The following is a 27198-nucleotide window of genomic DNA, read 5'->3' on the forward strand; positions in this document are numbered from 1 at the left end:
CATTTTTTCATTAACCTTTATTTATAAAGAGACCCATAGACCTGTTTCAGTTAGGCAGCAGCAAAACACCAAGTTACAAACTAACTGAACGTACGAGAGACAAAACGCAAAACACGAACAATGAGATAATTAATGCAAACTACAAAAGTGTGAAAAGAAGCATAAAACTAGTTACTAAATACATGGCATTTTGACTTTTTTCTCCGGCTTTCCCAAATGGGAGCTCCGACATGAGGAGGCAATCGATTGCACTTTTTCAAGTAGGAGTTTGGAAAACCCAGAGTTGTCTCGAACGCAGCACAAGACAGAACAAACCTGTGATCTCATATACTGGAATGACAGAAAGTGAATAAATTCAGTGTGATTATTGATGATGTATTGATGCTGTGGTTGGTCAGAACGCGGTGGTTGGGGGCTTCGTGTCCCACTACCTGCTGGAGAAGTCCAGGATCTGCAGACAGGGTCCGGAGGAGAGGAACTACCACATCTTCTACCGGCTGTGTGCCGGAGCGCCGGAGGAGATCAGACAGAAGTTCCACCTCAGCTCCCCGGACACCTTCAGGGTATGCAAAACAAACGTCCACACACACACACACACAGAGAAAACTGTACACACACACATATATATTTATACTGTGGGTGGTTAAAGGAGATATCAGTGAAATGTTTTTGTTAATATAAGTCCTAATTAGTCATATTTTCCGTCAGCAATCACTTACATAGAGTGTTTCGACCGGAACACGAGTCTCTCCGTCACTCTGCTCTGCTGTAACCCGAGGAGAAAACATTTCTTCTGGGATACAAGTGTTATCCAATGAGGAGAGAGAACGGCATGAAGGGCTGTGTGTGCAGCCAAGGGATGCGCGTGAATGTGGTGACGTAGCACGAGGACCAATTGATGCCTGACAAGGGCGGGGGCTGCTAACTCATGGTGCGTTCAAAGAAACTCGTACTTTGTGTTTTTCCTTCCTGTGAAGTCATACCAGTTCGATCTGGTACGAGTTCACGGGTCGGAAGTTACGAGTGGCCGTTATAGGGAACTTTCACAGACAACAGGATGGTAAAAACACGAGCTACGGGTTACCTGGAACGCTACCAAGTCGTAGTTGTGACTTGAAGCTGTAACTTACGGTTTCAAAAGCCTGCCTTGAACGCAGCATTAGCCGAAACGGCCGTGAAGCTGATATCTGCTTTAAAGGACAATTCCGGGCGAATTCAACTCGGGGCTGTATTTTCCTAACATTTTAGGTCTAAAAGAAGGAATCTGAAGATTTTCTGTTTAATTTGCTCCTGTTTTGCGGTAGTTGTGTCTGTCCCCGCGTCGAAGTTCTGCTGCTTAGGCTGTTTACATCCCTCAAAGCCACAGACAGCGTCAGATGGCGACTCAAACATGCACCCAGAAGTTTATTTACTTGAAGCAAGTCAAGAGTTGATATTCCTGTGTTTATGACACAAACGGGAGCTTTCCGACTGCACGTGAACACACCAAGCGTCAACTTGGGTCTCGCGCGAGACTTTGAATTAGATCTAGTTTTACAAACATGTCGGCTTGCCTGAAGTAAACAAACTTCTTGGTGCATGTTTGAGTCTCCATCTGACGCTGTCTGTGGCTTTGAGGGATGGAAACAGCCTAAGCAGCAGAACTTCAATCCGCTCCCATTCATCGCTACCGTGGCGATGCGGGGACAGACACAACTACCGCAAAACAGGAGACATTAAACTGAAAATCTTCAGATTCCTTCTGTTAGACCTAAAATGTTAGAAAATACAGCCCCGAGTTGAATTTGCCCAGAATTGTCCTTTAAGAGCCGGTTGGAGCAGCAGGTGGCAGCACTGAGCTGAACCAGTCACTCAGGCCGACAGACTGATGGATGATGATCTTCACTGTCTCCTGTTTCTGCTGAGTCATCGTTTACTCGTCTACTCTACTTCGTTTTTTTGCTTCATCATCAGCATCTCCTCCTTTAAAACACACACAGTCATCCCTCCATCCCTCCATCCCTTCATCCCTCCATCCCTCCTGCAGCTTAAGGAAAAAATGTCTTTAGTTTAAAGTGGAGATAAAAACCTGGAGGAGTAAAGGAACAGACACTATTAGAGGTGTGTGTGTATGTGTGTGTATAAGTGTGTGTGTGTGTGTGTGTGTGTGTATAGGTGTGTGTGTGTGTGTGCGTGCGTGTGTGTTCAGGGGCCGTGGGTGTTTTTCTAAGAGCTGAAATTGAACAAGCGTCTGCAGAGATGGAAACAAGGAGAACAAAACGTGTCCCGTCTGGAATCTGCTGAATAAATGAATGAACGCCTCCTCCTCCTCTTCTTCTATCTCTTCTTCCTCCTCCTCTTCCTCCTTCTCCTCCTTCCTCTATAAAGAAACTTTTTCTTTATCTTCACCTGTTTTTTTGCCAACCAAAACAAACCAAACCTGTTGTCGTTGTTTTTTTCATTCTCCTCCCAAACTCAGCTGGGAAATTTGTGTCTTGAGTCGTCGTCTCGGTGCAGCAGGTGAAAACAGGTGCACAATCAGAAACAGAGAAAAAAGAGAAGAAAAGAAAAGAGAGAGGAGGTTCTTTGTGTTAATGTAAATGAATCATGAACAGGTGGAGTCGGTGAACCTCCGGGAAAAAACATTTTATGGTCTGTGGCTTTGAAGGCCTCCGTCCTGCTGCTCATACTCAATGAACGCACTGTCAGTGAACGCACCATCTTTGTTTTAATCTAATGTTTTCCTTCCCACAGGAAAAACATGTCATATAAATAAAGTTTTCATCACAGTATTTTAACACTGTTTGTGTGTCTGTGTGTGTTTGTGTTTCAGTACCTGAACAGAGGATGCACTCGCTTCTTCGCCAACAAAGACACAGACAAGCAGATCATGCAGAACCGGAAAAGCCCGGAGGTAAAGTAGAATCAGACTCCTTTTTTTAAAAAAAACTCTTTTCTTGTGTCGTTTCATCCACTAACACTGAGGTTTGTGGAGACGTTCTTCAACACAGATCAGTGATCAGTTGTTAAAACGTTTTTAAAATGTCAAAAGATTAAAAAAAAAAAATGTCTGTCAAACGTTTCTCAGGTGCCATGTGGTGCGTTTAAATGTCAGACCGAACAGTCAGACGTCACATTTACGACGCTGATGGGAAACGGAGAAAAGCAGCAGTTTGATAAATCAATCAATTAAAAGATTAATTGATTTTCAGTTAATGAATCTCTCATCATCTTTGTGTGTTTCTTCTGTTTTTACACCTGTTGTTAAAATCTGATCTGACTCCACATCATCTGTTGCTATAGCACCTGGAGGGTCTCTGTTCTCCTGAGAAAAACCTAAGACCTGAATGCAACACAAACCAGACATGGTCAAACCAGAACAGTCAGTGTTCTTCCTGAACTGGATTCAGATCAGATGTTAATACCAGGTGTAAACGAGGTGTGAGATTTCAAACTGATCCTCATCCTGTTCAATTACCATGACCATATTTGGACGCATGTTGAGATTATAATGGGTGTGTATTGCACGGAATGTTCGTGCTAGAGCGTGTGACATCATCAGCTAGAGTGGGAGAAGTTGCCTGAAACTGTCTGAATCTTTTCTCTTTCCACGCTGCTCACGGCCACAAATTTCACTCTACGCACATGATTTTTTCCCACATTTGTAGAAAAATTTGTCCTCTCTGTCACAATGTGTTCAACAAAGCAGAGAGACTTACAGAATTTAAACTGTGAGCCTCTGAGTGCGGCCAGGTCCCTCCCTGCTCCTCATTGACCCCGATACAAAGATTTTCTGAGAGAAGCAGAACTGTTTCCTGTTTTTAACTCGCAAGGATTACCAAATTATTTACTCTAGAAACACCAAAATAATATCAAAGCGTTCAGGAAGTCCTCTGGACGCTCACAGTCTGCTTCTTTTTCTGATGGGAGCTACCGTTTTGTCAGAATAAGCCCAAATGTGAGATCAACGCTGAGGCAGAGAATTGCCAAAAATCGCCCTCTTTTCTCTGCATTTCTGTCTGCTTCAGCCTGTGGGGTGCACCTATCGTCATGGCAACCACCGCAAATTGCCTTGGTTAACCACCTGAAGTTACCGTAGCAACCTCTGAGCCTCAGGCCAGGGCCACAGTGTGACGTACTTCTACTTTACGAAGTTACGGTCCGCTTACTTCCAGCTGTCAACTTTATCATTGCGCTTGCTGTATTTAGATTACATATAACACTTTACACCTAACTCTCTCATTCTTCATTCTTCATAGTTCTGTTTGTACATGTTAATATATAGTAGTCGAAGCGTTTTTGACATGGATGTATTATATTATAGATCCATGGTTTTTGATCATTTCATCGTTGATCGCTTCTTGCCGTTAGCCGCTCATTGTGTTTATGAAGAGGGCAACCAGCGCTACGGAGTTTATAAGGACTTTGGTTTCTTCAGCCCTTCTTTGCTCTTCATGTCTTAATTCTCCTCCGTGAGTTTTCACTCATTTTCAGCTGATGCTCTGTAACAATATGTACAAAAATAATGAAAGTGTTGTATGTAATTTAATTAAGGACTTTGGTATCTTCAGCCCCTCTTTGCTCTTCATGTCTTCTTTTCACTCATTTTCAGCTGATGCTCATCTGAGAGCTTAGTGGCAGCTAGGTAACCTAGCTAACGCTACAAACTACTAGTAGATGATTAAAAATGATCAAAAATTTCCGCAACACTATAGGCCTACAAAACTGAACCGACTGTAACAATATGTACAAAAATAATTAAAGTGTTGTATGCAATTTTATCTAGTCTCCAATTTTCATTTAGCCAGTAGGCTAAGTTAGCCGAGCGGCTAATGGCAAGATGCGATCAATGATTAAATGATCAAAAACGCTTCAACTACTACTGTATATACAACATGTACAAACATAACTATGAAGAATAAGAGAGTTAGGTGTTATACTATGTACGCAAGCGCTATGGTAAAGTTGACAGCCGGAAGTAAGCGGCGTAACTTCGTAAAGCGGAAGTACGTCACAGTGCATTGTGCAAGTAGTCCATTCATTAATCAGGGACTCCTCTGATATCTCTGCTGTCAATCTACTTCTGACAACTATCTCCCATACATTTATATGAATTATCTGTGAAACACAACCACACACACCAACACACACACACACACACACTTATTCTTCTTCCTGTGTAATCTCATAATGTCCAGAATAAGTTCAGATGCTTCTTTCCCAACAACAAACATTTTAATTAGCGGCAGAATCTCAGCGAAGTCGTCTAATAAGGAAAACCTCCTCGTGTGAAATGAGCTTCTTCCTTCTTTTGCCTTCGGCCTTTGATTAATTATGCACAAGTTTTCCATCACGGGGGCCGTGCACGCCGGCGCTCCCCGCGGGCCGGCGCAGCGTTATTAATTATGATGGCCATTAAGAGGAACACGGAGCGCTGCTGTCCCTGCTGACGACGCCGCTCCGTTGAGACTCATAAATCCAATTATATAGATTTCTAATTAGATTCATCGGGATCAGTGAAAGCAAGAAAAATCCAATCAGCTCCATCAGACTCACAGCTGTCACAGCTTAAATAATGTATCATCATTAGCTGTGATATTTTTATCCTTCATAATAAAAACGTGTTTAATGAGCTGCTCTAACTGCAGGAGAACAAAACTGTGTGTTTGTCTTTAATTTATTATTTAAAATATTCACTGTATTTGACTTTAAAGCTCATGAGACACTGGAAAAACCTTCAAAATAAAAGTGTCTCTCATTGGTTGATTGGTTTGAATTTGAGAAAAAAAGACTAACGAGAGAAGTTTTTAAACATTTTTTATGTTTTATTGTTTAAAAATGTTCAAAATCATTCAATTATTTTTTTATTTTGTACTATTTGATCTGTTTTGCAAGAGATTTGTCGGCCGTGGGCACAGTTGGTATTTAAGAGTCATTATCAAAGTCAAGAATCAGTATCATCGGCATTGATATTGATTATTTGTGATTGATATCCAGCTCTATCGATCAAGGTTTGATAAAAACCTTCACCAGGTCTCTGAAGGACACGATTTATTTGATTTAACGTCAGATGAACTTGTGTTTTTGTTTCTTTTTACCTTGCAGCTGTGGCCGTGATGCGTTCAATGACACGTTTGCTCCTGAACCTTGTGAATATGTTGATGGATGTTTTTCCAGCTGCAGTTGTTAGAAACGTTTGAGCTGCTGCTGCTGCTGCTTCATTGGACTTTAACTCAGTGAGAACGACTCTGGCTTAGTAAATAAAATTAAATAGAAATGAATTGAAGCAGCTCTGGAGCCAAAAGGCAGAAATAAACTCCTAACAGTGGAGTTTATATCGAGATACTCATCAGTAGCCTATAATCTCTCTCTGTGTGTGTGAAGAGATAAACTGTGATAAACAGCCTGAACTTCATCCTGTTGCGTCTCACTTTGTCTTTTAGAAAAATCATTTCCACTTCAGCTCGAAGTCGAGTTTGATTCTGTCGCCGTTTTATCGTAAAATCGGATCATAGATCATCAAATAAGAGACGTTGAGTTGTTTTGTGTTTAGATTTATGAGCTTGTTAATTGAATGATATCAGGTGATTTATGTCGTCTTCTCCTCTGATATGTTTTTATCTCTCTGACGCCTCAAAATGTAATTACAGATCTCTGCAGACATGTCGATGCCTAAATGATCGTTATCAGGCCGTTGATGATGTTGCAATGTGAAGAAATTAGTACAGACAGACGTACATGTTGTTGTTGTGAGTGGATTCAGACTCAGGGAGAAGATTGTGAAGAGTTTTGCTTTAAAGAGTGAGTCGGCAAAAAACAAACACAAAAACTAATCCTCAACTCTGAGCTTTAAAGGGATAGTAGCATTTTCTTTAAAGTGTGGTTGTATGATCTACAAATAGCCCCTAAGTACTTAAATTGCAGTAGAAGACTCTCTGCACTCCTCCCGTTAGCAACGCCAGCCCATAATAGCCCTGCCCAGAGATTTACAACATACAGTGTTGTGAACAGACCCAAAGAAACGGCCTATTTTCACGGCCTAAAAGAGGTTTTACCTGGAAAAAAAAAAATATATATATATATATATATATATAATTTTTTCCAGCCCTTCAAAGTGCAGGAAAAACACAGTTCTTATTTGGACCTAACCAACTCACGTATCCCTCCGCCCAGGGTTAGCGCCCACCGATCAGCAGTTGGTTAGGTCCAAATAAAAACTGTGTTTTTCCTGCACTTTGAAGGGCTGGAAAAAATTATATTATAGCGAACAATGGAACTGTGTATTTTTTTTTCAGCTAAAACCTCTTTTAGGCCGTGAAAATAGGCCGTTTCTTTGGGTCTGTTCACAACACTGTATGTTGTAAATCTCTGGGCAGGGCTATTATGGGCTGGCGTTGCTAACGGGAGGAGTGCAGAGAGTCTTCTACTGCAATTAAAGTACTTAGGGGCTATTTGTAGATCATACAACCCCACTTTAAAAAAAATGCTACTATCCCTTTAAGTGGACACACAGCAGGAGGAGGAGGAGGAGGAAGAGGAGGAGGAGGAGGAGATAAGATGTGATAAAGTTGAGAAGGAGCCTCGATCAGTCTGAAGCAGCTTCACACTCAGAGATAAGAACTTCTTAAAGTTCAGGAAGACGAATATGTGGAGCTGAAGGTGGAGTCGCAGTTCTCCTCTCCTCCTCAACCTCTCCTCCCCCTCCTCTCCTCTCCCCTCTCCTCCGTCCGACTCCTAACCCTCCTAACCCCGCCCGTCTGGTGCTTCAGGTTAAGTGAAAACAAACGCACCTAATTTAAACCTAACTGTCGACTCATCACTGATACATGATGTGCTGTCTCCTCACTGCTCCGCTCCTGTCACAGGATGACAAGGTGACTCGGTCTTCTCCTCCTCCTCTTCTTCTTCCTCTTCCTCCTCCTCTTCTTCTTCCTCTTCCTCCTCCTCCTCTTCTTCTTCCTCTTCCTCCTCCTCTTCTTCTTCCTCTTCCTCCTCCTCCTCTTCCTCTTCCTCCTCCCCTTCTTCCTCTTCCTCCTCTTCCTCCTCCTCCTCCTCTTCTTCTTCCTCCTCCTTCTCCTCCTCTTCTTCCTCCTCATCTTCCTTTTCTCCTCCTCTCTTCCTCCTTCTCTTCTTGCTCCCATTCCCCCTCCTTTTTCTCTTCCTCTTTCTCCTCCTCCTCTTCTTCCTGCTCCTTCTCTTCTTCCTCCTAATCTTTTTCTCCTCCTCTTCTTCCTCCTCATCTTCCTTTTTCTCCCCCTCCTCTTCTTCCACCTCCTCCTCTTCCTCTTTCTCCTCCACCTCCTCCTCCTCTTCCACTTCTTCCTCTTCCTCCCCCTCCTCCTCTTCTTCCACTTCTTCCTCCTCCTCCTCTTCCTCTTCTTCCACTTCTTCCTCCTCCTCCTCTTTCTCCTCCTCCTCCTTTTTTTCCTCCTCCTCTTCTTCCTCCTCCTCCCCTCCCTCTTCTTCCTCTTAATCTTCCCATTTCTCCTCATCTTCCTTCTCCTCTTCTTCCTCCTCTTTTTCCTCCTCCTCATCTTCCTTTTTCTCCTCCTCTTCTTCCTCTTCCTCCTTCACCTCTTCTTCTTCCTCCTCCTCTTCTTCCTTCTCTACCTCCTCCTTCTCCTCTTCTTCCTTCCTCATCTTCCTTTTTCTCTTCCTCCTCCTCCTCCTCCTCTGACTGGGTCTTGAGGCTGATGTGACTCGTCACCTCCTCTCAGTGTGTTGGTTTGTTGCATGCTGCTCCGCTCCTCCTCCTCCTGCTCCTCCTCCTCCTGCTCTTCCTCCTCCTCCTCCTCCTCCTCCTCCTCTCTGCTGTGTAGACGTCGTAGATCTTAAAGCTGCTGTTGTGTTTCTGAGAATGTCACAGTTGTATGAATGTGTGTGACGGACACACACTCCTACACACATACAAAAATAAAAACGCAGCAGAAAACTAAATCGCTGACTTTAGAAACTCATCTTGTGTTTTCACTGTTTTCACTTTTCGTTGTAGGAAACGTTCCCGTCACTGGAACAAAATGTTGGTTTTACTCCACACAGCAAAAAGAAAATCTCACTTGTTTCAGATCGCATAATAATCTGCAACTGTTTCAGTGATGGATTCATTGTTTCTGAGCAAAAATACTCAAAAAAGGGAAAATATGTGACTCCAGGTATCAAGAGACTTTGTTGGACATCAAACTCTTCCATCAAAAAATAATGAATAGATGAAATAAATAAAATGTTGTATTATAATATTTGATTTTGTATAATTTAGCACTTTGACCTTCCGTGGGAACCTCTGAATTGAATTTTAAAAACAAAGCTCCACAGACATTTTGTGTCTTTTTCTAACAGAAAATCAACAAAATTAGATTAAAAGTAGTTTTTTTTTGAATGAATAAATGTTTAGAAACTTGGATATCTGTCATAATCTGCATCACACCTGCACATTAAAGTGCAGAATTTCATAATCGGCAAACTGAAATGTTAAAAATAAATTCTGCAGTACCTGACCGTTGGCCACCAGGGGGCAGAAAACACTAGAGGAAAAACTCATCAGGAAGAATCTACAGTAAAGATCTTCATCTAGAACTTTTCTCTTCATTTAACTTTAATTAAAATCTTAACTTTAATCAGAGACACAAACACATGAACAAAGTAAACGTCCTCAGACTCAGAAAAGACACAGTAAAGCAATGCAATATAAAAACACTGAACAGACGTGACGATCGGTCCAGAGTCGCTCCATCTGTGTCTAAGTTCATTTTACTTTGAGTTTCTCATTGAATCGAAACAAAAAGAAATCCATCCATCCATCCATCCATCCTTCGCTCTGCTTCTGGTTCTTTAACAAACACCTGTTGAGCTGAGTTTCCTAACTTCCTTAGCTTTATTAGTTTGCCCGTTTCCTCGGTCGGTTCAAGCTGATAGATTGATGTAATTGATTTGATTCGACTTTGTGAAGCTCAACGACGAGGAGAAAGAAACGAAATGAGAAATCCAACGAGGAAGCTGATTAAACAGCGGAAAGAATTGGTTTTCTACTTAATCCTGTCACAGTGGAGGAGGAGAAGGAGGAGGAGGAGGAGGAGGATTGGTGGTTGCTCTCTGGTTTTTAGCCTGCGGAGATCCGACTGTGACATTCTTGAGTGGGTTATTCAGGTGTGTGTGTGTGTGTTTCCTTCTTCACTATCTTTCTCTGCTGCAGATGGAGATTTAGTCATGTGCTGCTGTTTGCTGCTGCTTCTTCACTGCAAAAACTCCAAATCCAAGAATTTTTGTCTTATTTCTTATCAAAATGTCTCATTTCTAGTCAGAACTAATCTCTTTCCACTTAAAATAAGACTCATCACCTAAAAATTAATTTGTTTTTAGATCATTTTCACTTGTTTCAAACACATTTTCACTTGAAATAAGTAGAAAAATCTGCCAGTGAGTTTTGTACTTGTAATAAGGAAGAAAAACTTGCTCCACTATCAGATTTTTCTACTTATTTCAAGTGAAAAATGCTTGAAAGAAGTAAAAAGTGTCTAAAAACAAGCTGCTTTTTAATGTGATGAGTCTTATTTTAAGTAGAATGAGATTTGTTTTGACTAGAAATAAGACAGAAATTCTTAGTAAGATATTTGAGTTTTTGCAGTGTTGTTCCTCCTCTTCTGCTTTTCACATTTCCCTCCGTACGATGCATTCAAGGGGAACCAGATCAGAGTTGGGTCAATGCAGGAAGTTGCAGAAAAATCAAATTAACTGGTTCCTTTCATAGCGCCGCTGATGTTCAGATACAGAGACACAGTTGCTCTGAGTGATTCATTCAGAGAGATCGACAGTGACCCGGCTGACTCAGTAAGAGGAGGCAGACAAAGGAGGAGGAAGTTATAAAAGAAGAAAGAGAGTTTGGAAGAAGATTAAAAAAGAAGAGTAGAGTAGAAAGGTTCGATGGAAGATGAAAATTAAGCTGAGAGAAAGTTTTAAAGACAGAATTAAAAAGAAATGGGTTGAAACAGATGAATAAGCAGGCGTGATTGTTGTAGATGCACTGCAAAAACTCAAATCTGACCAAGAATATTTGTCTTATTTCTAGTCAAAATGTAATTTCTAGTCAAAACAAGTCTCATTATACTTAAAATAAGACTTATCACATAAAAAGTAACTTGTTTTTAGACACTTTGTACTTCTTTCAAGCATTTTTCACTTGAAATAAGTAGAAAAATCTGATAGTGGAGCAAGTTTTTCTTCCTTATTACAAGCACGAAAAATTCTCAAAAACTATCTTTCACTGGCAGATTTTTCTACTTATTTTAAGTAAAAAATTAGTTTGAAACAAGTAAAAATGATCTAAAAACAAGTTAATTTTTAGGTGATGAGTCTTATTTTAAATCGAAAGATGACTAGAAATGAGACATTTTGACAAGAAATAAGACAAATATTCTTGGAAAGATTTTGAGTTTTTGCAGTGTGTGTTTAAAGAGGCGGAGCTTAATTAACCGTGTGTTTGTTTTGTTTTGTGTTTCCCTGTCTCCCCCGGCGACCTCAGCACATGAAGTCGGGGCCGCTGAAGGATCCGCTGCTGGACGACCACGGAGACTTCAACAGGATGAGCGTGGCCATGAAGAAGATCGGCCTGGACGACACGGAGAAGCTGGACCTGTTCAGGGTGGTGGCCGGCGTGCTGCACCTCGGGAACGTCGACTTCGAGGAGGCGGGAAGCACGTCAGGTGAGCCGGAGATAAAAACAAACACACCTTTGATTGACGATTGATTGGTTGATTGGCCTGAAAGATCAGAGAGAAAAACATCTAAAAACCATCTCAGTGTAGTTTTGCATCTCCTCTCTCTGCTTCTCTCTGGAGCTCTAGTAACAACAGGTCGGTGTCAGCCAATCAGAAGAGAGGAGGAGGCTCTGAGCCTCTCTTCTGATTGGCTGACTGTTTTCTAAGGTGATCCAATTAAAAAATAGAGCAGATTTCAGAATAAAACACTCAGAGAAACCAAATCCTGCAAGTTTTTGTTGGATGGATGGTGGGTCCAGGTGGTGAGGGGGCGGAGCTTTGTTGTGACATCACAAAGTGACAGGAAGTCCTGACGGCTGGTTTTAAGGCTCAGTTTCTGAATGCAGGCTGTGTGCATTTCTCTGTGGACTGAGGCTTTGATACTTTCACAGTATTAATATAGAACCTAGAGCTGCTTTATAATCACACTACACATGGACATCTACCTTTATACTGTATGGAGCTTTAATACAAACATCTACCTTTATACTGTATGGAGCTTTAATACAAACATCTACCTTTATACTGTATGGAGCTTTAACACAAACATCTACCTTTATACTGTATGGAGCTTTAATACAAACATCTACCTTTATACTGTATGGAGCTTTAACACAAACATCTACCTTTATATTGTATGGAGCTTTAACACAAACATCTACCTTTATACTGTATGGAGCTTTAATACAAACATCTACCTTTATACTGTATGGAGCTTTAACACAAACATCTACCTTTATATTGTATGGAGCTTTAACACAAACATCTACCTTTATACTGTATGGAGCTTTAATACAAACATCTACCTTTATACTGTATGGAGCTTTAATACAAACATCTACCTTTATACTGTATGGAGCTTTAACACAAACATCTACCTTTATACTGTATGGAGCTTTAATACAAACATCTACCTTTATATTGTATGGAGCTTTAACACAAACATCTACCTTTGTAATGAACAATATAATAGAAGTGTTATTTTTGTAATTTTCACCTGAAAGCCTTGTATCACACAGAGCTGATTTATAAAATGAAATGAACAAGAATGAACAAGCAGAATAAGAAGTTCCTCCTGAGGCGATAAAGCTCTGGATGTTGTGATTTTTAAATTAGAGCAGGTTCGACCAGTTTTCCTGTAAATCATGAGTTAATGTTTCTAAAACAACTCTGTCTGGTAACGTTGTGTTATTATCTCATAGCGTGGTGAATGTGCAGGTCACAACTTGTCCACCAGAGCGTTGTGGAGTTTTTGGATTGTGTATTTGATGAGTTTGATGAGGGAAACCAAGAAATCCCATAATGAGCCTCCGTAGCGTAGCTCTGAGCAGCTCACGGCTCTGCTCCGCCGTTCTAAAAATAGCTTGCACCGACAATTAAAGGTAACGAACCTACTGCTATGACTATAGGGATTATGGCAATGGGCCAATTTCCAAAATGTTGAGACCGTTTTGGTCTCCTCTCTCCAGATTGATGTGGTTGATAGATCTCTGTAATATAGCCTGTCTCCTCCTCATTGAGCTCAGTGATAAATAGTTCTTTCTGTGACACTTTGTCTTCACCTCCAGCAGCTCATGACCTCAGATCTCCTCAATTATTGTTCAGTTTCACTGACAAGGAAAATTTGTAAATGACATATTTCCAAAGAATCCCTGAAGCTTTTTATACAGAAAAGAGAGTTATTTTCTCTCGTTCGGAGTCGGACGCTTCTTCTCCTCCTCGTCTCACTCCTCATTTCTCCTCAGCGCTTTTGAGTCGTTTCGTCTTTGAACTTGATCGGTGAAGTTGTTCAGCGCTCGGTGGAGGAGGAGGAGGAGGAGGAGGAGGAGGAGGAGGAGGAGGAGGAGGAGGAGGAGGAGGAGGAGGAGGAGGGAGAGCTCAGCAGGACGCCTATTAACCAGACTGGTTCTCTCAGTGGGCGGCCATCTTCACATCGTGGTGTTTTACAGCGAGAGGAGGAGGAGGAGGAATGTGTTCAGGCAGATGATCAGATGTATTGATTACACTGCAAAAACTCAAATATCTTACCAAGAATATTTGTCTTATTTCTAGTCAAAATGTCATTTCTAGTCAAAACAAATCTCATTATACTTAAAATAAGACTCATCACCTAAAAATTTACTTGTTTTTAGATCATTTTCACTTGTTTCAAACCAATTTTCACTTGAAATAAGTAGAAAAATCTGATAGTGGAGTAAGTTTTTCTTTCTTATTACAAGCACCAAAAACTTGCTTTCACTGGCTGTCTTATTTTAAGTGGAAAGAGATTAGTTTTGACCAGAAATGAGACATTTTGACAAGAAATAAGACAAATATTCTTGGAAAGATTTTGGGTTTTTGCAGTGTAGGAGACGAGCTTGGACAGGATTTTATAGAATATTTATTTGTCTCTGTGAAAGAAGAGTTTTTCTTAGTTTGTGAAACATCCAGAGGTGAAAATGAGTCGAGTTTCTGTACGACAGATGTTTATAAAGAAACACTCAGTTGTTCCAGATGTAGATCCAGGACAGTTTTCTCGTGTGTGTGTTTGGTTCGATCACCCTGCGCTCCCTAAGCTTACAAACCTATAGTACGTGACCTTTGACCTTTGACCTCTGCCCTCCTCCTGGTCTTGCAGGCGGCTGCACCATCAAGAACCAGTCGAGCCAGACTCTGGAGAACTGTGCGGAGCTGCTGGGTCTGGAGCAGGAGGACCTGAGAGTCAGCCTCACCAGCAGAGTCATGCTCACCACAGCAGGGGGCGCCAAAGGAACGGTCATCAAGTAAGACACACACACACACACACACACACACACACACACACACACACACACACACACACACACACACACACACACACACACACACACCTGCACTGGGAGCCTTCACAGCTGCTGCTGCTGCTGACTCACACAGGTTTAACCCTCCTGTCGTCCTCCTGGGGGAAGGAAGGAAGGACGAAGGGAAAGAAGGAAGGACGAAGGGAAATATGGGAGGAAAGAAGGAAGGGAAAAATGAAGGAAAGATAGATGGAGTGAGGGAACAGATTGGGTCAATTGGGTCAAAAAGGAAGGAAGAAATAAGGACGAAGGGAAGGAAGGAAGGAAGGAAGGAAAGAAGGAAGGAAGGAAGGAAGGAAGGACAAAGGGAAAGGTGGGAGGAAAGAAGGAAGGGAAAAATGAAGGAAAGATAGATGGAGTGAGGGAACAGATTGGGTCAATTGGGTCAAAAAGGAAGGAAGAAATAAGGACGAAAGGAAGGAAGGAAGGAAGGGGAAAAGTATTATGGAAAGAAGGGAAGGAAAAGGAAGGAAAGATGGAGGGAGGGAACAGATCAGGTCAGTCGGGTCAAAAAGGAAAGAAGAAGGAAGGAAGGAAGGAAGGAAAGGGAAAAGGAAGGAAAGAAAGATGGAGGGAGGGAGGGAACAGATTAGGTCAAAGAAGGAAGCAGAAGGATGGATGAAGGGAGGAAGGAAGGACGGAAAGAAGGAAGGGGAAAAGCATTATGGAAAGAAGGAAGAGAGAAAGGAGGGAAGGAAGGAAAGATGGAGGAAGGGAACAGAAGGACGACAGGAGGATTTAACATCGACTCTCTGCTGCTCGTTGCTTCGGCCTCGGCGCCGTCAGGAATGAGAGATTCAGTCGTTTTACTTTTTGCATATTAAAGGTAACAACCACATTTAACTCGGACGGGGAATCACAGTTAGACGGCGGGAAAACTGCCCTTTAATTGGACGACGGTGCGACGCCATCTGGCCTCATGTATCGTTTTACTGTTTTTATAGCAAAACGGAAATATGTAGAGTAGTCGTGTGTGACTCGGTCTCATGATGTCGCATTCATTCAACTAGAAAAATATATAATTTAGTTAAAGCTCCATGTTCATTCTTTTTCTTCTTGTGTGTTTTATTTTGAAGGGCTGAGCCATAAAAAGGATATAAAAACCATCTCAGTGTAGTTTTCCATCTCCTTCTCTCTGGAGCTCTAGTAACAGCAGGTCGGTGTCAGCCAATCAGAAGAGAGAAGGAGACTCTGAGCCTCTCTTCTGATTGGCTGACTGTTTTCTAAAGTGATCCAATAGAAAATAGAGCAGATTTCAGAATAAAACACTCAGAGAAACCAAATCCTGCAAAGTTGTTGGATGGATGGATGGTGGGTCCAGGTGTTGAGGGGGGCGGGGCTTTGTTGTGACATCACAAAGTGACAGGAAGTCCTGACGGCTGGTTTTAAGGCTCAGTTTCTGAATACAGGTCGTGTGCATTTCTCTGTGGACTGAGGCTTAGACACATGGATATGATTGGACACTGCAGGTGAGGAGGTTTAGTTTAGTTTAGTTTATTTATTTGGTTCATTCATTGAAAAAATAAAATAAGAACAGTTTAATACAAATACTAATAATGCAACTCCTGAATGAAAGGAAGCAGAAAGAAGCAAACTTATGTTGTCTACCTCTTTTTTTTTTCAAGAAATCCTTTTACAAATTAGATAATGTATGTATCAAAACAAAGAAACAGAATGAAATAAATTAAAATAATGGCAGGTCTATCATTTGTGAACTTCTATTTTTACCTATATAAACATACGTAAATATAGACACACACAAATACATACACATACACATACTCTTTTAATTTTCTAGCAGCAAAAATAACGAATCAAACGTTTCACCTCAGCTTGTGAGGAAACATCTCGATGTGACGTTTTGTCGTCTTCACTCATCCAGGAAATTAAGACAGAAACACACGACCTTGTCTTTACACCTGGAGAGAAAAGATAATTTAAAAAAAACTAAACACACAGATTAAGAGGAGAAAAACCAGTTTCCTTCAGAGAACGAGGGAGTTCTTGTTTACAGGCTCTTTATTCTGAGGTGACCTTTACAGTGCGGCGCTCGCCGAGGGGCGGCATGAGTTCTGCTGATAGGAAACATCCTCTAATGTTATTAATGGGCTCTATTGGAGAGAGGCGAGGCGATAAAAGCAGCGTTTTAACCAAGAAAAGAAGCTGCAGCCTCGGAGCTTTTTTTTGTTTTATATTATTAACTCCCAATCCTCCAGATGTGGGTTTATTACATTACAGAGCAGCTGTGTGACTGTAAACAGATCTCTGTGTGTGGCCAGGAGCGATTCATTCATTCATTCATTCATTCATTCATTCAGGCCAAGGACACGCACGCGGGCGCTCCGGTGGATGTGTTGAAATTCTCCGCAGATCCTGATTCACATGTTCTGTGTCAGATTAAATGTGACAATCGGCTCGTCGCTGCACATACGGAGCGTCGCCTGGAAAACACTGCATATCCAATTAAAAATGTCTTGTGCAAAATTAGATTTAAAGGGATAGTTCAACATTTTGGCAAATTGGCCCATTGCCATAATCCCTATAGTCATAGCAGTAGCTTCGTTAAACCTTTTAATTGTCGGTGCAAGCTATTTTTAGAACGGCGGAGCAGAGCCGTGAGCTGCTCAGAGCTACGCTACGGAGGCTCATTATGGGATTTCTTGGTTTTTTCGTCATCAAACTCATCAAATACACAATCCAACAACTCCACAACGCTCTGGTGGACAAGATGTGAGCTGCACATTCACCACGTTATGAGACAGAGTTGTAATTTGTGGAAAAGGGGACATACTGTGTCTCCTTTAACCCTCCTGCTGTCCTCCTGGGTCAAGGAAGGAAGGAAGGAGGTTAGGAAGGAAGGAAGGACAAAGGGAAAGAAGGAAGGAAGGAAGGCAGGAATGACGAAGGGAAAGAAGGAAGGACAAAGGGAAAGATGGGAGGAAAGAAGGAAGGGAAAAGGAAGGAAATATAGATGGAGGGAGGGAACAGACCAGGTCAACTGGATCAAAAGAGGAAGGAAGAAGAAGTAAGGACGAAGGGAAGGAAGGAAGGAAAGAAGCAAGGGAAAAAGGATTGTGGAAAGAAGGAAGGGAAGAAGGGAGGATGGAGGAAGTGAACAGATTGGCTCAATTTGACCCAGAAGGACGACAGCGGCCGACTGACTGACTCCGCTGTCACTCTGCAGCAAATGTAAAACACTTAATAAAACCACAGGAAGACAACGGGATGAACTCTTTAACACACATCCGTCCGTTCACATGCGGTGAGTGACAGGTCGGGTCGCGTCAGCCGACAGGAAGCAGCAGCAGCAGCAGCAGCAGCAGCAGCAGCATCTCTGCTCTCAGACGAAACAGGAGGAATCAACATCATCAGCGTGGGAGGAGGAGGAGAGTGATTTAACATTCAGACAGTGAAGGCAACACTGAGCTGCCAGATCAACAATCAGAGGGTTCAGGCTGGAGGCAGATGAGGACGAGGACGAGGACGAGGACGAAGAGTCTTTACGTCTTTATATGTTTAACGATCTGTTGACGCTTCGATCAACAAGACAAACTGTTGAAATCATAATAAAGTAAAAACATTAACGAGCGAAGATGTAAAAGCAACAAAGACAATTATGAAAACTGAGTCTTTTGTCAGTCAAATGTCAAGTCTATAAAAGTACGAAATCCCAGAATCTCTTTACACTGATGCAAGATAATGAGCAAATGTACGGAGGCTGAGAAGACAATTAAAGGTAACAAACCTACTGCTAAAACTATAGGGATTATATGGCAATGGGCCAATTTGCCAAAATGTTGACCTAGCCCTTTGAATGAATTAATGAATGAATGAATGAATTTTATTTTTGAACATGTATAAAAAAAAGTATGTAACTATTTGTACATACAAAAGAAAGATAAAGAAAAAAAAAAATAGAGCCAAGACATAACAAAACACCGCACATTGTTCGAAAAAGGAGAGGGAAGAAGTACAAAACTTTTTTCATTTCCCACCCCTTTTTAACTATTCTTCAGTTTGTAACTACACAGATATCCTTATAACTATATAATACACCTATATAAATATATACCATATATACATTAAAGGTATAATGTGTAGGAATTCCCCCCATCTAGCGGTGCGGTTGCATATCTGAACGTATTCTTGATGTTGCATTCAGGTGAAATGGGGCAGACGTCAGACAGACAACAGACGCTGCATGTAACAGGATAAACAAGCGTCTATGTAAACAAGTGGTCCGCCAGCACGAGGCAAAACAATACAGGCGTGACAACATGTTGTCATGGTGATGTGGTATTGTTTTACCGTCTTTCTCTGGTGGAGTAAAATGACATCCGGTTGGTTTGCCGACGGCCGTCTGCCTGACTGCACCTGAATGCAACACCAGTGCCTCCGTCCTTCCTCACACTACACAGTGGTGACAGTTTTAACAGGCCGAGCCCACAGCTCCGCTCAGTTTCCGTGGTTACCTACGGTCACGATGCAACATGGCCGCCTCGGTTCGGTGCGTCGCCCACTTATGTATTTGTAACGACTTGTAACAACTCATTCTAAGGAACCAGAAAGCTTTCATTTGTATGCGGCTGTGATTCGACTTCAGTGAAATACGGATTTATGAAAGACAGGTTTGATTTTTGATAATAAAAAGCCAGATAAGTTACATACTGCGGCTTTAAAGAGCCATCAAAAAGTGATATTTCCATAATGCGTCCCCTTTAAATCATCAGCTGCAAGCGCTACACCTGAAGAGGGCGCTGTTCTCCCAGAGTGAACACACATTCACACCACACTGTGTGAGGGTTTCTATCGGTGGCAGATGGTGGAGGCGATGGAGAGCTGATGGGAAAAACCACTTCCAACATGTTTATTCTCCCCATTAAAGCCAGAAAAAAAAAGAAAAAGAGAAAAACCTTTTGACTGAGAAAGCAAGAGATCCTCTTTGCAGCACGAGGCAGCAGATCCTCTCTCTGGTGACGGCAGATGGTTGAAGGGATAAAAAAAAAAAAACAGAAAGAAAGAAAGAAAAATGGTTTCCAACATTTTCATCCCCTCCAGGGAGGAGGAGGAGGAGGGGGAGGAGGAAGAGGAGGAGGGGGAGGAGGAAGAGGAGGAGGAGGAGGAAGATGAAGAGGAAGAGGAAGAGGGGGGAAGGCTGACTGACAGGAACAGATGAATGAAGTCCTGAGATTGAGACCATCAGGGTTTCAAGACCCGTCTTCATCTACAGTCTGTATGGTTACTTCAGGGGCCGTGGGAAAAGAGAGTGAGAGTGATGCACGTTTCTATTTCATGACGTCAAAATCTTTCATGGATGGTTCATGAATAATTAACGACTCTTTTCACCTTTAGATCCAAAACCACAGACTGACTGTTCTGTAGGCAGGAGGTTTCAGCTTAAAGCTCTGGTCCTAGCTAAACTCTTAATTTGAAATCCTAGTAAACACATAAACTATATATAGATAGATAGATAGATAGATAGATAGATAGATAGATAGATAGATAGATAGATAGATAGATAGATAGATAGATAGATAGATACCAAAACAATCAGATTTTCCAAGTTAACTCGTGTTGACTCGAGCAGTCACATACATTTCAGTGGTGCTGGTCCATCGGGGCCTTTTTAACAAAATTCTCAGAGTCATTGTACGCCACTTCGCTTTTTTTTAAATTATTTGACCACAGCTGTGCAGTGAACAGCGATGTGCAATAAGATTTATACAGAGTCAACTTCACTTCATCAGAGCAACAGCCACATTTCAGTTCATTTGCTTGCACATAGAACATGTCCTCGTCATCTGTAGTGTCCTGTTTTAATTTTAGTTTTAGTCTTTGTGTCAAACTGTCATTTTAGTTTTTGTTAGTTTTAGTCATGTTCATGCTCTTTTCTGTCAAGTTTCAGTCGACTAAAACTCTGAGCATTTTAGTTTATTTTAGTCAGAATAACCCATGACTAATGTCCTCTAGTTTTAGTCAATGATTTTAATCTATTTCTAGTAACGTAATTCTTTTTAACCCAGTCAATATAGTATAATTACTTGGTCTAATAATAGACCATTAGTATCATTGCGTTTATGCTTATTTATGTAAATGACATGTCCTTTAAAAACTTAAGTGCAGCAACGGTCTAACGGTGTGTGTTTTCCATGGATGTATGGTGTTTTCATAATTCAAAATCATCAAAATTGTGGTTAACGTTGACCCACCGCAGCTGCATATTCTAAATAACGTTATTTCGTCTCGTCTCGTTTTGGTCAACGAAATTGAAGAGACATTTTAGCAGAGTTTTTATTTTATAAACCACATTTAGTCTCGTTTTTAATCGTCAACAATATTGCATTATATATTTCATTATAGTCATCGTCACATGACCACTCTTTACATCATTCTATTTGATGTCATGTTGCTCTGCAGACATGGAGCTGCTGCACATCCGCTGAGCTCTGACTAGGTAACACACGGTCATACACATATTTAACTCTTTTCACAGACTATTCATATAAAAATAAAATAAAATAGGAGATAAACGCTCCCCTGTCTGACTCCATTGCTGACCTGGAAAGGAGCAGATTCACATCTCACCTGCATTGTTTGGTTTGGTTTTGCTCCCTGAGTGAATTCTCTTCCACATAAAACGCTGGATATTTCAGAGGTCGTGTTCGACAGCAGCCACTTTGTCTAACAGGGAAAATGTTTAGATTTCACAGTGGGTTTAAAGAGAGAACAGCAGGTGAATCAGTCTGAAGCAGCTTCACCTGGGAGCTGGTGATTTATCAGTCTGGTTATGTAACGACAGAGCAGAGCAGAGGAGGAGAGTTACAGTCTGAGGTTCGTCCTTTAGTTTCCTGTGTTTGTCTTTTATTATCTGCTTCTTCAGGGTTAAAGGGATACACCAACATTTTGGCAAATTAACCCATTGCCATAATCCCTATAGTCATAGCAGTAGGTTCATTACATTTAATTGTCGGTGCAAGCTGTTTTTAGAACGGCGGAGCAGAGCCGTGAGCTGCTCAGAGCTACGCTACGGAGGCTCATTATGGGATTTCTTGGTTTCCCTCATCAAACTCATCAAATACACAATCCAACAACTCCACAACGCTCTGGTGGACAAGTTGTGACCTGCACATTCACCACGCTGTGAGATAATAACACAATGTTACCAGACAGAGTTGTTTTAGAGGGAAATTCATGCAAAACCGCTGATGCGTGTTGCCTTCAGGGACAGTTTTTCATCAAGCTGTCTCTGCAAACAACTCTGTCTGGTAACGTTGTGTTATTATCTCATAGCGCGGCTCTGCTCTGCCGTTCTAAAAATAGCTTGCACCGACAATTAAAGGTAACGATTCGAACCTACTGCTATGACTATAGGGATTATGGCAATGGGCCAGTTTGCCAAAGTGTTGAACTATCCCTTTAAAGGTTAAAAAACCTGATCTCTGGTCTGTGGATTCTCCTCCTGACTCGGGTGGAAACAACAACTTGTTACGGTCACAAAGTTTTAGAGACGTAGAGACACGTGTGTTCATTTATATTTATTTCTGAGGTTTTTTTTTTCCTCAAATGAAAGGAGAGTGTCTGATTTGCTGCGTGGCTCCGTCTCGTCAGGTCGTCGAGCTCCAGACTAAAATAATATAATTGCACGACGATGACACACTCGAGGATAAATCAAACAAACAGCATAACGCACCTGTAGAAGCTCTCAGACCTGAGACTCCTAATTACCAGTCAACGCCGCCGCCGCCGCCGCCGACAGGAACCTCTGATGCTTTAAAAGGCTGAAGGAGCCGGAGTCACAAGACACTTTAACTCCTGTTAACAAGACAGTTTATTTATTTCTTCTTCTGTGGGAGTCAAACACACACCAGGTCACATGATCTGTTGTGTTCAGGAAGTTATTAAAGCAAGAGGAGGAGGAGGAGGAGGAGGAGGAGGAAATAGTTGAACCTTGCTCTTGTGTTCAGGTCGCCACTGAGCTGTTTTTAGCTTTTTAATGCATAAACATACCACGTTAAAGTGTTTATTGCATCAAGGCTTTTTGACTTTGTCAGGAACGTCAAAATTCTAAAATGCTCTGGTTAAAATGATGACATTTGTGTTGTTAGGGTCGGATTTGACCCAGTTATAACGATAAGAACAATGATGAGAGTTAAAACTGAAATCATACTGTAAGTGCAAAAAGCAACCTTTTCATGGATAAGGAAGCCTAACAACATAACCAAGAGATGAGAAACAAATGAGATGATAAATAATTGTTTTTACTGTGTTTAAAGGGGACATATTATGGCAATATCACCTTCTGAAGGCTCTTTAACATATATCTGGATGTTTGTTTTGCCTTCTGGTCCCCAAAATGTGAGAATTGACAAAAAAAATCTGTAATTTTCAGGCTCTCGAGGTTGAAATCCATGTGGTTTTACGAGCTGTTCCCTCGGTTGTCTTCCAGTGATGTAACTAGGATTTGAATTGCATAACCCCACCCCTCCCCCAGTAGAAGGGGGTGGGGCAAGCAGTGGTTCATTTGCATTTAAAGGGACAGGCACTGAAACCAGCTGTTCTAAACAGGGCTGTTTAGAGAGGGTGAAAAGAGCTGTGATGTTTGATCCTTCGGGGGATTTTGACCAAAGCATGTGACAAACATGTCTTTGAGACACCTGGGAACTGTTATAATTTGTGGAAAAGGGGACATAATATGTCTCCTTTAAGACTCTTAAGGTCAGAACCGACCTTAGAACAAGAGATGGTAGCAGGAAGATACTGTAACACAAGACGAATGCAGTCAGTGACGCTGAGTGTGAGAGACAGCGAGGACAAGACGAGTCAATCGTCCTGATGTCCAGCAGGCGAAGTGTTGAAAGGTCCAACAAGAGGAGAGGACGAGACAAGAGACAAGACGGCTTAACGGACACCGAGGTGGACGGACAGAGACGTGGACGTGCCAGTCAAGCAGCTGGACGGAGATGCAGGTGGACGTGAGGACACGAGGACGGACAGAGAGGTTAAACTGTGACAACGTGTGGAAGAGACGGATGGAGACGTTCTGAATAAGTGATGAGTTTGCACGACCTCATGGTGCTGCTGCTGCTGCTTTGTTTTTATTTTTGGCTTCGTAAACGCAGAGTCAGCACTTTACTGCCACCTTCACCTCCTCTTCGTCCTCCTCTTCTTCCTCCTCCTCTTCGTCCTCTTCGTCCTCCTCTTCTTCCTGCTGCTGCTGCTGCAGACAGAAAACACCTCCCAGGTGTCGACATCTGACACAAATCTACTGAATGAGTCACTGAAATGTATGTAGGACTGAACCTGCTGACAGGAAGTGTTGCAGGTAGAAACAGGTTTCTACTGTTTCTACTGGAGCTTTTAGCAGCTGAAGAGTCAGATCTTTATCTTTATGTGGAGGAGGAGACCAAACATGGAGCTAAAACAGAGCAAACTAAGATGACAGATGCTGGAGATAAAGATGAGGAACCGAACCAACGATCTTCACTGTTGGAAAATCAGTTGTACAGGATTTACTTTGAATGGAACAGCACACATTAATGGACTTCATTCATGCAAAACCACTGATGCGCGTTGCCTTCAGGGACAGTTTTTCATCAACAGTCTCTGTATTTCCCTCTAAAACAACTCTGTCTGGTAACGTTGTGTTATTATCTCATAGCGTGGTGAATGTGCAGGTCACAACTTGTCCACCAGAGCGTTTTGGAGTTGTTGGATTGTGTATTTGATGAGTTTGATGAGGGAAACCAAGAAATCCCATTAGCCTCCATATAGCGTAGCTCTGAGCAGCTCACGGCTCTGCTCCGCCGTTCTAAAAATAGCTTGCACCGACAATTAAAGGTAACGAACCTACTGCTAAGACTATAGGGATTATGGCAATGGGCCAATTTGTCAAAATGATGAACTATCCCTTTAAAATAAGATAAAAAAATATAATAATGACAGGCACAGAAACAACTTTTGCAAACATACATAGATAAAGACAGAAACTGAGCTGTGTGTATATACTGTATATATAGATATATGGTGCAGCAGAGCAGAGTCGGGGGACATATGAACCCAGAGCTCCGGTATCGAGTTTCTCTATACGGCTCAAAACTCCAATTTAAAATCCATGTTTTTGTCCTGGTGTGGTGTGTGGTGTGTTTGAGGACCATGAGGAATCTGCACACAGCTCAGTTTCTACAAATGGCGACATCAGTAATTACACAGAGAGAGGGAGGGAGGGAAACATTCACAGCAGCAAGGCTCATGGGGAATACATATTACACTACTTGTACGATTAGTGCTCTGACATTATGCTGCCCTGGCATTTAGACCTCCTGGTTTGTTTTTTCTTTTCTTTTTTTTTAAAATGAGGCCGCCTCATCGCACCGATATGAAGAAAAAAACAGAAAACAAAAGCTGAGTCTGCGGCGCTGCAGCTGTGAGGAGCATGAATTAAAGATGTCGGCGGTGGAGGTGTTGACAGGACATACGTCAGGTTTAAAGGTGACGTTTACATACGATCTCTGCCACTTCATCACTGTGAACATGAGGACATCAAAATGCTGCTCAATTATTAAGTTTAGAGGCTTTTATCTGCAGGAAACGTTGGGGAGAATAAACCTTTACACGTTGGAGGATCTGTTCATCAGAGTGACATTGTTTCTCTCCCAGTTATCTCTCCTTGTTTTCCCAGAGTGCACTGCTTCACGCTGCATGGTGGGCTGGCAGATTAATGTGCTGCATTTTGCAATCGGGTCAATTCCTCTTTCCAACTCCTGTGATTGAACTAAACTCTCCTCTGGCTCAGTGCTGGTTCCCGTCTCCACCATCTCTTTTCCCTCTGGTGCCAATAAAACAATCACCTGCTTGAAAAGTCAGTTGCTCTGCAGGTGAAATTTACCACTAATGTTTACGCCGATCGATTTAGGAAACAAGCTCTTCTTCTCAAAGCTTCACAGTTTGCCTGTCCTCTGTGTTTTAAGAGTTGATCCATGAGAAGATCTCCTCTCTGGAGCTCTATTAACAACTAGAGTGCTGGAATAAGAGAGTAACGTCACCCATTGGTCAAGCGGAAAGTTTGTCATGCTCCTGGTGGCGGGTTATAGGTATTGTTAAAGTGCCCGAGAACTGGCATTTCTGCATTGTTGGCGAGCGAGTAAGTGCAGTATTTTCAATAATTTAGGAAAATTTCACGTTAATAGCATCATTGTGGACCCTTTTACGGATGAATTCATTCTCAAATTCATTCTCAAGGGGCTATCCTGTAAAATAAAGTCATAAAGTCATAGATTTTAACACATAGTAAAAAAACAACTAAAAAAAATACATTAATGTTTCTACATTTTTTTCTACATTTAATGTATCTACATTTTGAAATAAACAAATTATAAGCATAACTTAATATGACCAACGCAAAAGCAAAAACACGGCCGTTTTCATCAATTTACAAGCAAGTGGGCAACACACATAATTGTTGTGAATGGGTTTTCTGGACTCTTTTGCAATACCCATATCCTGCCACTAGGGGGCATAAGGCTTACCACAGGACTCAATGAAAGTGTTGTTACTTTCTTATTCCAGCACTCTAGTAACAACAGGTTGGTGTCAGCCAATCAGATTAGAGGAGGCTCTGAGCCCCTCGTCGATTGGTTGACTGTTTTCTGAGGGATCAAAAAAAGATGAGCAGATTTCAGAATAAAACACTCAGAGAAACCAAATCCTGCAAGTTGTTGGATGGTGTCGTCCAGGTGGTGAGGGGGCGGGGCTTGCTTGTGACATCACAAAGTGACAGGAAGTCCTCTGACGGCTGGTTTTAAGGCTCAGTCTCTGAATACAGGCTGTGTGGTGCATTCGAGTCACAATCACACAATCAGCCACCTCTGTGCTTCATCTTCATCTTGAAGTGAGGCTTGAACTCCAGCAGGTGCTTCACCTTTCATCGACGCTCTTCAGCTTCTTGAAGTGGGTTCAGTGTAAACCGGTTTCTTCTGTACAACGTTTCACAAGCTGAGGAAGAAAACAACCTTTTCAGACATTTGAACCTGTCGTTTTCACGCAGTCTTTTTACTGACTTTGGTTGAAAAAGTGGAAACACAACAGTAAACACTCTCACGAATCCAAAGCCCAACCAACTAACAAGCTCGTCTTTTATTATAACATCTGGACACTCTATATTACTGTATTTTGACCTTTTATTATTTTTCTCCCTGTGTGTTTTCCCAGAGTGCCACTCAAAGTGGAGCAGGCCAACAACGCCCGCGACGCGCTGGCCAAGGCCGTGTACAGCCGCCTGTTCGACCACGTGGTGACCAGAGTCAACCAGTGCTTCCCCTTCGACCACTCCTCCAACTTCATCGGCGTCCTGGACATCGCCGGCTTCGGTGAGTTAACGCTGAAAACCCCAGCAGACGTCCTCAGGATACAGACTCTTAAAGGGATAGTTAATCATTTTGGCAAATTGGCCCATTGCCATAATCCCTATAGTCATAGTAGTAGGTTCATTTCTTTTAATTGTCGGTGCAAGCTATTTTTAGAACGGCGGAGCAGAGCCGTGAGCTGCTCAGAGCTACGCTACGGAGGCTCATGGGATTTCTTGGTTTCTCCTCATCAAACTCATCAAATACACAATCCAACAACTCCACAACGCTCTGGTGGACAAGTTGTGA

General features: G+C 41.9%; 1 protein-coding gene across 4 annotated transcripts in view; it reads left to right on the forward strand.

The window, feature by feature from the left end:
- Window positions 1-27198, forward strand: part of LOC311007683 (unconventional myosin-VI-like) — a 127185-nt gene that overhangs the window by 42208 nt on the left and 57779 nt on the right. For all 4 annotated transcript variants that reach the window (XM_084000950.1, XM_084000949.1, XM_084000951.1 and 1 more), the window contains exons 9-13: window positions 399-563; window positions 2813-2893; window positions 11495-11675; window positions 14347-14491; window positions 26756-26913. In XM_084000950.1, coding sequence (XP_083857076.1) covers window positions 399-563; window positions 2813-2893; window positions 11495-11675; window positions 14347-14491; window positions 26756-26913 — 730 coding nt within the window. The remainder of the gene's footprint in view (window positions 1-398; window positions 564-2812; window positions 2894-11494; window positions 11676-14346; window positions 14492-26755; window positions 26914-27198) is intronic.

This window comes from Trachurus trachurus, assembly GCF_905171665.1.
Source record: "Trachurus trachurus genome assembly, chromosome: 24".
NCBI lineage: Eukaryota > Metazoa > Chordata > Actinopteri > Carangiformes > Carangidae > Trachurus > Trachurus trachurus.